Genomic DNA, 12176 nt, shown 5'->3' with positions numbered 1-12176 from the left:
CGTTGTAGTACTTCATCTTATTGGTATCTTGTATGCCACAGATTATTTATTAGAACCTCAAGAAAAAATGGCAAATTGTGGAAAAGGGGCATAATATATTTCATTTAAATTGCCAGGTAGTCCTGATTTGTCAATAGATGTTTTACAGCCTGATAATGAATTGAGGCTATATCAGGCTCGTTTATTAATGGTTAGAACTTCCAACCTGCTTGTCTAGATATGAATTTTGTATATATTTGTCAGAGATATAATGAATGTGCTCCATTCTGTGCTGATCACTGCTACATAACCTTTTCATATTTTTACAACAGGGCCAAAAGTGCGAAGGCAGTTCCCTGAGGTCTACACAGACCAGGTTTGAAAGAAGTTATTTTTCTTGCCCTCTTCACAACTATCTTCCCTACTGTAGTTCTTGCTATGTACACCAAATCACTGTTGTATGCTGTGTTTGATTTACACATATGGAAAACCTAAGCAACCTGGATGTGATTCCATTAAATTATATATATCATTTTCCTTTGTTTGTCTTATCCATAACATAAATTTACATCACAACATTTATTACAATAGCTGATACCTGAGGTAGCTGTGCCTGAGGGGGAAGAGCGGTTGTCGTCTAACCAGAGGGTCCCAGTCTACCACATTCCGCATGCCGAATGTCCTTTGCAGTAAACTGAACTCCAAAATTGCCCCTTCTCATAAGTAAATGTTAAAATGGTCTGTATTTATATATCGCTTTTCTAATCTTGATGACCACTCAAAGCACTTTACAGTTTGCCATTATCTCATCCCACACACACTCGTACAGTGCATCTATGGGCAGCACTTTTCTTTTTCTATGAGGGGTTAAGCGTCTTGCCCAAGGACAATTCATCATGCAGATGGGGAAGACTGGAATCAAACGGCGACCTTCTGGTTGGAAGACGACCGAATTTTTTTTATGAAAGGTGAATGGCAAAAGCTCTACTGTAAAGCCTCACACACACCATTTACCATTCACCCTTTAAGTGTATGCCTCCACACTGGCGACAGCCAGTGGCCGGAGCCATTATGTTTTGAGATTGTTTCTGTCCCATTGTCGTGAATGTGATAAGTCAAGAATAACATCAGGGAATTTCTTCAATTCTTTTGCAAATATTCACTTGGACTCAAGGATTAACTAAAGGTCAAGGTCATGGTAGCCTCACAAACTAAGCTCATAAAGCACATTTCTGCTTACTGAAGCTGATATCTCACCTGATATGAATGCCTTTCACATTTGTGACAAACATTCACTTGACCCAGAGGTCAAGCATCAAGCTCAAACTGACCTCATGTTTGTTTCTATGAAATTGATTTATCAACACTGCCCATAAGAAATTTCATAAAACCTGGCACAATTCACTTGGACTCAAAAATGAAATGATTACATGTCAGTGTTGAAACGAAAAGGTCACCATGACCTTATATGAATCTGGAAAAAATGTCTTACATTATTAATAAATACATTTAACTTCTTTCATCGGTATGTCACAGGAAACTCTTCAGACCTTGCCCAAGTTCTGCTTCCCCTTCGGCATGGACAGGTACGCACACACATACAAACACACACCCCTTGACAATACAGCAATTTTTTTTATTGTAGGGCAAATTTTATAAGACAATTGGGTGTTAACCACTTTTACGATAACTGCAATTTCAGAACATCACGATTTCAGAACTGTAAGAATTGTAAAACTACAATATCTTACTATGGTGTCCTGCCTCTATTTCTCCCAATGCGGGCCAAAAAACTCCCGTAGAGAACATCACCGCGTTGGGAGAAATGTAATGTCTGAAAGTGTGTAACATCCAGCAGCGTAGTTGCAAATTGCCCCAACAGCCCCCAGTTCTATCTCTGAGCCATCTCCATGCCTACACGCTTATGTTATCTTAACATAAAGAAAGAACGGCATAATTAAGAAAGTAGCAGTCAGACACAGTGATGTATCTTTCATATTCCTTAAGGCTTAACTGTAGTTTTAGAGAAATCACCACCAACAGATCTTCCATTTACAGGCTGTGCACATATGCTAAAGTTAGCTTATGGTAAGTAGCCTGTGTTTATCACTCCTACCCGTGGCAAATCAGAACATTCTTGTGTGGTCGCAAGATGAGTGTAAAGGGAACTCGAGACCGTAAATCTTGCTCTGCATTATAATCAATGAAGCTTTATTGGCAGACGTGATCATAATGTTGGACAGCAAACAGACTAATCAACAAGTAGACTAATATTGATATAATAATAGTAACACAAATTACAATGGTAATAAAAAATATAAATCTTTTTTCTATTGTCAAACAGAATGCAATGGTGTATGATGGCGCCGACGACGGCTGCTGTGACGCAAGCTTCCCACAGCTCTGTTTTTTTTTCAGTTTTTTGGTATTTATTCTGCACTGTGCACAATGACAATTTCTTTACATTAGGTCGATGGTTGAAAATACTTTTTCACCGCCACCAGCAAACAAATGGTAATACCTATGGCTACGTTTCCCTTTTACTCCAGGAGAACGGAAGCGACAAAGGAAACAAGTCCGCAAATTTTAACAACACCAGGATTAGGAAAGTCTATCGAGATACCTTCAACACATCAGCTGTCCTAAGCGTGGTGACAACACACTCGACCATGTTAACACTTGCTTCCGGGATGCATATAAGACCCTCCCTCACCCCCCTTCGGCAAATCAGACCATCTCAGTTCTTTTGCTGCCTTCCTATAGGCAGAAACTAAAACGTGACAGACCGGTAATCGGACCATTCAGCGGTGTTCTGACCAGTCAGACCTGGCACTTCGGAACTGCTTCAGTACTACAGAGTGGTGCATGTTCTAGGACAACAACATCAACACATACTAGGACGAGGTCATCTGCTACATCAGCAAATGCATCGATGACGTCGTACCTAGGATTACTGCAAGAACATTACTAAACAAAACTTCTGGAATAATTGTGATGTCCATGCAAAACTTCAAGCATTGGCCACACCTAATATTCAGGTGATCAGGAGTACAGGAAGTCGAGGTCTAGCTCCTGAGTGCTATTAAAAGTGCCAATAGACAGTACAGGGACACTCCCCAAAGAAAATGGCTTAATGATAACATCCCGACTCCGCTGTACATCTGGAGCAGCTAACATGCTATAGAGCGGACAGAGCCCTCGTCAACGGAGGTAAACAAAGTGGTGGAGGAGTTTGTGTTTACACACGTGATGCGTGGTGCCAGGACGCTGTGGTAGTATGCAGACACTGTTCACCACTGGCGGAGTTCATGATCATAAAGTGCCGTCCTTTCTATCTGCCGAGGGAATTCACTGCGGTTTTAATAATCGCGGTATATATCCCTCCAACCTCCAGCTGCAGTGACAGGGATGCGGCACTTTGTGAACTTTATCAGGCTATAAGCGAACAACAGACTGCACACCCAGATGGATTTATAATCATCGCTGGAGATTTTAATCATGCTGATCTTAAAACCATCTTACCAAAACTTCATCAGCATGTTAATTTTCCAACAAGGGAGAAAAACATCTTGGACCTGGTTTATACCGCACACAAAGGAGCATACAATGCCTCCCCCCTCCCCCACATCGGACTTTCCGACCACATCACTGTCATGCTAATGCCAGCATATATGCCCAGAGTGAAAGTGGAAAGACCGGTCCGGAAAGAGATTACAGTGTGGCCGGATGGATCAAGGTGTACTCTCCAGGACTGTCTTGCGACAACAGACTGGGATATGTTCAAGCAAGCAGCTACATACAACAACCACATAGACAATGAGGAGCTTACAGACACTGTTCTCTCCTACATCCGCAAATCCACAGATGATGTGACCCACACAAAGACCATCATCACTCGGGCTAACAAGAGGCCATGGCTGACAGGAGCTGTCCATCGGCTGCTGAGGGCCAGAGACAAAGCCTTCAGAGCCCGGGATAGAATTGGCTTGAGAACAGCGAGAGCCAGCCTGTCCCGTGGCATCAGAAGAGCAAAACAGGACTACTCCAAAAAGATAACCAGCCACTTCAAAGACAGCAGAGACACGCGCAGCCTGTGGCAGGGCATCCAGACCATCACAGAATACAAACCTGCATCACAGACGACGACGCGACGACAACATCTCTCTGCTTAACGACCTCAACAGCTTCTTTGCACAGTTCGAAGCAACAAACAACACAAGCCCACAAACCCCCCCCCCCCGACCAGGTTCTGTGCCTGTCTGCCGAAAGTGTGAAGAGGGCACTCTCCACTATCAACCACAGGAAAGCAACAGGCCCAGACAACATTCCAGGCCGTGTACTGAGGGACTGCGCAGAGGAGCTTAAAGACATCTTCACGGATATCTTCAACACTTCTCTGAGTCAGGCTGCTGTTCCATCACATCTCAAGACCTCCATCATCATACCTGTGCCAAAGAAACCGGCTCCATCCTGCTTCAATGACTATCGCCCTGTAGCATTGACCCCCATCGTTATGAAGTGCTTTGAACGGCTAGTCATGTCTCACATCAAGTCCATCCTCCCCCCCACCCTGGACCCCTTTCAGTTCGCATATCGGGCTAAACGTTCTACAGAGGACGCAATCTGCTCTGCTCTCCACCCAGCCCTCACACACCTGGAAAAAGCAGACTCACATGTTAGAATGCTTTTCATAGACTTTAGGTCAGCGTTTAACACCATAATCCCACAACAACTCATCTCTAAACTGGACCAGCTGGGGCTCAACACCTCCTAGCAATTGGATTCTGGACTTCCTCAGTGAGAGGCCACAAGCAGTACGGGTCGGCAACAACACCTCGAGCAGCATCACACTCAGCACAGGGGCCCCACAAGGATGTGTGCTCAGTCCCCTGCTCTTCACCCTGCTGACTCACGACTGCACATCAACCTACAGCACAAATCACATGGTAAAGTTTGCGGATGACACAACTCTGGTGGGTCTCATCACCAAGAACGATGAGACCCACTACAGGAAGGAGGTCAACCTCTTGACCACCTGGTGCAGAGACCACAACCTCCTGCTGAATGTCAGCAAGACAAAGGAGATGGTGGTCGACTTCAGGAAAAGCCTCACTGAGCACCCCCCACTGACCATCGATGGTGCTGCTGTGGAGCGAGTGAGCAGCACCAAATTCCTGGGGGTGCACATCAGCGAGGACCTCTCCTGGGCCACCAACTCTGCATCACTGGTGAAGAAAGCCCAGCGACGCCTCTACTTCCTCCGCAAACTCAAGAAAGCGAGAGCTCCCATACCCATCCTGAAAACATTCTACCGGGGCACCATTGAAAGCATCCTGTCCAGCTGCATCACTGTGTGGGGCAGTAGCTGCACTGCACACAGCAGGAAGAGACTGCAACGCATAGTCACCACAGCTGGTAAGATCATTTGTGCCCCACTCCCTTCCGTGCAAGACACTTACACCACCCGCCTCACCCGGAAAGCCACCTCGATCGTGAGTGACACCAGCCACCCCGCACACGGTCTCCGTTGCCGCACCACCAGACTCGGAAATAGTTTCATACACCAAGCTGTCAGGAAGCTAAATTCTCTCCCCTCACTCCCCCCAGTCATATCCTCTAGTCTGACTGGAGGCTTAAATCCCCCCCACTAAACTAAAAACACTCAGGACTCTGCAGCAAACTGTCTCTTGTACTTATTGTACTGTTTGCACTTTATCACTTAAATCACTACGTTTACACTTTTAGAGAACCTTATGCTGCTGTACTTAAAAATTCTGTATGTTTACTTCTGCAACAAACTGTCTCTTGTACTGTTTGCACTTTATCACTTAAATCACTACGTTTACACTTTTAGAGAACCTTATGCTGCTGTACTTAAAAATTCTGTATGTTTACTTCTGCAACAAACTGTCTCTTGTACTGTTTGCACTTTATCACTTTAATCACTACGTTTACACTTTTAGAGAACCTTATGCTGCTGTACTTAAAAAATTCTGTATGTTTACTTAGTATTAGGAAATGTCTTGTGTCTTCTGTTGTGCCTGTGCACTTTATATGTCTCACTGTGGGAGAGTGGGAAACGTTGTATCGATTCCTTGTATGTTCTGAACATGTTAAGAAATTGACAATAAAGCTACTTTAACTTTAACTCAACTACACCATCATGAAGTGTTTTGTGCTATTAGTCAAATCCTTCATCACCTCTTCCCTCCCTGACCCACTGGACCCACTTGAGTTTGCCTACAGGCCAAATATGTAGACTGCCATCTCCCTCAGCCCACACACTTCCCTCTCCCACCTGAACCAGAGGGACACATATGTGAGAATGCTGTTCATTGACTACAGCTCAGCGTTCAATACCATCGTGCCCCTAAAGCTTGTGACCAAGCTCAGAGACTTGGGCTCAAAATCGCCCCCTGTGATGGATCCTGAACTTCCTGATTGGCAGACTCCAGGCTGTGTCAATAGGCAGCACCACTTCCTCCACCCTGACTCAACACTGGTGCCCCCTAGGGCTGCATGCTCAGTCCTCTCCTGTATTCCCTGTTCATGCATGAATGCGTGGCCTACCATAGCTCCAACTCCATCATCAAATTTGCTGATGACACGACCATCATAGGCCTGATCACCAGCCAGAGAGGAAGTCAGAGCACTTCAGGTTCCTCGAGGTTCACATCAGTGATGACCTGACCTGGACTTACCACACAGGCTCCAACAGGAAGACTGCCAGATAGCAGCTCTTCTTCCTCCGCTGGCTGCAGATGCTCAATATGGATGCCAGGATTCTCTGCAACTTCTACAGGTGCACCATAGAGAGTATCCTTACTGGCTGCATCACAGCCTGGTATAGCAGCTCCACCGCCCTGAACCGTAGGGCTTTATAGAGGGTGATGAAGTCTGCTCAGCACAACATGGGAACAGAGTTGCTATCCATGGAGGAACTCTACACCCAGCGGTGTAAGAACAACAACCGGATCATTAAAGACCCATATCATGTCCATGAGCCATAAACGGTTCATTCCTGCCGCTGCCTTCAAAAATCGTAAACTCTCCCAGGTACCTTACTAAAAATAACAAAAAAAATAACAAGTTATGTTAGACAGAACTAAAAACTAAAAGAACAAACTGTAGGTTTTAGACCCTAAAGAAAACAGTAAATATCTGTAGCCCTCACTCAATGTTATTATTCTGATACCTTATTAAGCCAATTTATAAGTTTAAATGAAATTCTGGGTTCTTAAATTACATTTATTGAGGCCTACAACAAGTCTTAAAAAGCATTAAATTTGACTGTAAGAACAGTGGTTTAAGCCGAAGACCAAAGTTAAGTCAGAGTCAGATAGGGTATTCATTGTAGGGTCTCCTAGAGAAATTATCATATTCTGACTAGCTGTATCAGGTGGTCGAAGAGACAAAATCTGAGAAAGCAGGCACAGCTGATGGGCCAGGCGATTCTGCCTGGTACTCTGGGGTCATAGTCGCAGCTTGACATGGTATGAGCTTTGTGGGAAAAGACTCAAAGTCTGGCTGGAGTTTTGACAAGGCATTAGTCATCTCAGTGAGTTGTTTTACATTGACATTGAAAGTCAGGACCTTAAAATTATTTAAAGAGAAACCCACAGCTCCCACAATGAGTAAGCACTTTGGCGACTGTGGAGAGAAAAATAACTCCCTCATGAACTGGAAGATGCCTCTAGCAGAACCATACTCAATGAGGGGGGCCATCTGCCTCGACCTCGAGGTGGAACTCAAAATCAATGCAAATGACCAGATCAAGGTGCATTACAGAAAGTGAATTACCAAGGAAAGGCTCTCTGTTTGATTCAAGGTTTAGTTGGAAGAGATCCGATTTTAGTTTGCTGAGGAAGATTTGTAGAATTTCGGCTATCCTGATGTCTTTGGGAAGCGCATTCCACCATTTAGGAGCAAGGACAGCAACAGTAGTGATTTTGTTGAGTGTTTAGCTCGTAGTGAGGGAGGAACAAGCCGATTGGCAGATGCAGAGCTGAGTGAACTGGCTGGGGTGTAAGGTCAGACCATATCCCGGATGTAGACCTCACCCGATCCGTTTGCAGCATGGGGCGGAGTAGTGTGAGTGAATTTAGGTAGGTTAAAGACCAGTCGAGCTGCTGCATTCTGGATGAGCTACAGAGGTCGGATGGCACTAACAGGTAGACCACCCAAGAGGGTGTTACAAGTCTAGGCATGAGATAACCAGGGCCTGAACCAGAACCTGTGCCGGCTTCTGAGTGAGAAGGGTTGATTCTCCTGATGTTGTGCGCATGTATCTACAGGAACGTGTTGTTGCAGTAATGTTGACAGTAAGGGAGAGTTGACTCTCGAGCGTCACACCCAATTTCCTAGCAGTCTGGGCGGGGGCTAACACAGAGTTGTCGAAGGTAAAAGTCAGGTCGTGGGTGGGAGAGCCTTTCCCTGTAAGGAAAAGTAGTTCAGTCTTGTCAAGTGGTGAGCAAGAATCCACTGAGAGATGTCAGTGAGAAAGGCAGAGCTTCATGCTGCTACCTGTGTTTCAGATTGGGGAAAAGAGAGGATTAGTTGGGTCTTCAACATAGCTTTGGTAAGAAAAGCCATGTGAGTGATTGACAGAGCCATGAGAGTTGGTTTACAGAGAGAAGAGGAGGGGACCCACGACGGCCCCTTGAGGGACCCCAGTAGTGAGAGGACAAGGTTCAGACACAGGTCCTCTCCAAGTTACCCGGTAAGAGCGGTCGTTGAGTTAGGATGAGAGCAGGGAGAGAGCAGAGCCTCAGACACCCAGGTCCTGAAGGGAGGAAATAAGGATCTGGTGGTTCACTGTGTCAAATGCAGCAGAAAGGCCAAGAAGGATACGGACAGATGAGGGACAGGCTGCTATAGAAGTGTGAAGTTGCTCAGAGAAAAAAAGGAGGGCAGTCTCAGTTGAGTGGCCTGCCTTGAAACTAGACTGGTGAGGATGGTACATAAATCCACGTACCCACATTCCCAGTTTGACTGTTATTTATAAAGTGAACATTACCTTCAGGTAAGCGTGCGCACAGTTTTAGAAATGTTTTTGGTCTACTCCATTTTTGGCTTTTGTGTGCAATGATGCTTTAAATATGAATCCTTAGCACTGTTTGAAAATGAGGTGCCAGTCCGTATGTTTCTGCGTTCAACTGGAACTTACTTCCTAGTTCAGAAGGATGGAAAAAGTAGAACAAGATCATGAAAATAAAACAGAGACACCACCTATTTATCTTGGAGAGAGAGGCCAGGATCACCACAATGAACAAACTGAACAGCAAGTTCTCATTTATAAAAACACATTATCTTTGAATGAAGAATTTAGTTTTACAGCACAACTATCTTCCAACTACATTGATTTATTTAAATGTTTTTTTACTCTCTTTCTCCCTCTGTCTGCCGACTGATCCTCTCTCACTCTGCAGCCCAACGGTCACCCAGGTTGGCCAGAACTTCACATTTGTATTGACTGACATTGAGAGCAAACAGAGATTTGGCTTCTGTCGACTGTCCTCAGGTGCACACACCTGCTACTGCATTCTCAGGTGAGTGTGTGTCTGTGTGTTCATTTGTCAGTGTAAATGGTGTGTGTATTGTGTGTTTATATAGCTATTTACTAGTCTTGATTACCACACTAAGCGCTTTACAGTATAGTTTGCCATTCACCCGTTCACACAGTACATCTATTAGCAGCACTTTATTGTTCTATGAGTGGCCCAAGGACACTCTGCATGCAGATGGGGAAGACTGCTGATCGAACTGCCGACCTTCTGGTTGAGGGACGACCGCTCTACCCCTCAGCCACAGCCACGTCTGTGTTTGTGTTTATTTACAGCCGGTAGTCCAGTGGTATCCAGAAGTAAGGATCTTTATAGAAGAAAAAATGTGAAAGAGCTACTTAAGTTCCTTGTTTTAGAGAAAATCAAACATATTAGTCCATGTATTTTAAACAATAAACTACAAAAGTGGTTATAGTTTTTTTGAATCGAGACGCAATGCTTTGATTATGTCACTGATGATATCACTATCCAGTTTTGTGGGGATCTGTTGATCTTGAGAATCAAAAAAAGACAAATATTGAGGGACAGTTGGGTAGGGCTCATAGAGGATCATCTGTTGTGTGGGAGTATTTTAGACAGAGAACCAAGCTTTACAGAGTCAAAAACAATTTATCACAGCTAGGGCTGGGTATTGGAATTGGCATTGGGACCTATATAGAACCACCGGACTGAATCACAACACAGATTTTGTGAGAAAACAGCAGGGGATCCTTGATTGATTAAGTGGACGTATTAATGACGTTTGTAACATAGAACAGATGTAAAAATAAAATTAACAAGCAAAAAATAACATCCCATGATGAAACAGCAGTGGCATACACATACAAAACTCAGATGAATATGTAAAGAAATATTTGGACATTGACACAATTTTCATTATTTTGGCTCTGTACACCACCACAATGGATTTGAAATGCAACAATCAAGATGTGCTTTAAGGGCAGACTTTCAGCTTTAATTTGAGGGTGTTAACATCCAAATCAAGTGAACGGTGTAGGAATTACAACACATTTTATATGTGGCACCCCCCTTTTTAAGGGACAAAAATAATTGGACAATTGGCTGCTCAGCTGTTCCATGGCCAGGTGTGTGTTATTTCCTCGTTATTTCATTGACAAGGAGCAAATAAAAGGTCTAGAATTAATTTCAAGTGAGGTATTTGTGTTTTGGAATCTGTTGCCTTCACCTCTAATTATGAAGTCCAAAGAGCTGTCACTATCAGTGAAGCAAGCCATCATTAGGCTAAATAATCAAAACAAACCTATCAGAGAGATATCGGAAACATTAGGTGTGGCCAAATCAACTGTTTGGTACATTTATAAAAAGAAAAAAATGCACTAGTGAGCTCAGCAACACCAAAAGACCCGGAAGACCACGGAAAACAACTTTGGTGGATGACAGAAGAATTATTTCCCTGGTGAAGAAAAACCCCTTCACAACAGTTGGCCAGATCAAGAACACTCTCCAGGAGGTAGGCGTATCTGTGTCAAAGACAACAATCAAGAGAAGACTTCACCAGAGTAAATACAGAGGGTTCACCTCAAGATTTAAACCATTGGTGAGCCTCAAAAACAGGAAGACCAGATTGGAGTTTGCCAAACGACATTTAAAAGAGCCTGTACAGTTCTGGAACACATCCTATGAACAGATGAGACAAAGATCAACTTGTACAAGAGTGATGGGAAGAGAAGAGTATGGAGAAGGGAAGGAACTGCTAATGATCCAAAGCATACCATCTCATCAGTGAAGCATGGTGGACATAGTGTTATGGCGCGGGCATGTATGGCTGCCAATGGTACTGGTTCCCTTGTATTTATTGAGGATGTGACTGCTGACAAAAGCAGTAGGATGAATTCTGAAGTGTTTTGTGCAATATTATCTGCTCATAATCAGCCAAATGCTTCAGAACTCATTGGACCGCACTTTACAGTGAAGATGGACAATGACCCGAAGCATACTGCAAAAGAAACCAAAGAATATTTAAGGCAAAGAAGTGGAATGTTCTGCTATGGCCAAGTCAATCACTTTGCCTGAATCCAATTGAGCATGCATTTCACTTGCTGAAGACAAAACTAAAGGGAAAATGCCCCAAGAACAAGTAGGACCTAAAGACAGTTGCAGTAGAGGCCTGGCAGAATACACCAGGGACGAAACCCTTTGTCTGGTGATTTCTATGGGTTCCAGACTTCAGGTTGTCATTGACTGCAAAGGATTTGCAACCAAGTATTAAAAGTGACAATAACATTTATGATTATGTTAGTTTGTCCAATTACTTTTGGTCCCTTAAAAAGGGAGGGCCACATATAAAATGTGTTGTAATTCCTACACCGTTCACCTGATTTGGATGTAAACACCCTCAAATTAAAGCTGAAAGTCTGCACTTAACGTTCATCTGGATTGTTGAATTTCAAATCCATTGTGGTGGTGTACAGAGCCAAAATAATGAAAATTGTGTCAATGTCCAAATATTTATGGACCTAACTGTATATATTTTTCGATTTCAGTGTCCTTATGCTAATGAGAAAGGTCCCGAGCAGGATTGGTCAACTGAGCTACACACACACACACACAGGTCCCGGGGCTCCGCCACACACTCGCTCAGAGACACAAGCAGGGAGATCTGAGCTTGTCACC

General features: G+C 43.9%; 1 protein-coding gene across 4 annotated transcripts in view; it reads left to right on the top strand.

The window, feature by feature from the left end:
- The window catches only part of dennd1a (DENN/MADD domain containing 1A), an 80523-nt gene that overhangs the window by 25429 nt on the left and 42918 nt on the right, over nt 1-12176 (top strand). For 3 of the 4 annotated variants that reach the window (XM_062413229.1, XM_062413228.1, XM_062413227.1), the window contains exons 3-5: nt 312-355; nt 1516-1565; nt 9408-9527. In XM_062413229.1, coding sequence (XP_062269213.1) covers nt 312-355; nt 1516-1565; nt 9408-9527 — 214 coding nt within the window. Of the gene's footprint in view, nt 1-311; nt 356-570; nt 948-1515; nt 1566-9407; nt 9528-12176 lie in introns of all 4 variants that reach the window. The other variant, XM_062413230.1, reaches the window with a different exon arrangement.

The sequence above is a fragment of the Platichthys flesus genome, chromosome 19 (assembly GCF_949316205.1).
Source record: "Platichthys flesus chromosome 19, fPlaFle2.1, whole genome shotgun sequence".
Classification (NCBI taxonomy): domain Eukaryota; kingdom Metazoa; phylum Chordata; class Actinopteri; order Pleuronectiformes; family Pleuronectidae; genus Platichthys; species Platichthys flesus.
The sequence above is the reverse complement of the archived record's forward strand: the minus strand, read 5'-3'. Positions and strand labels throughout refer to the sequence as shown.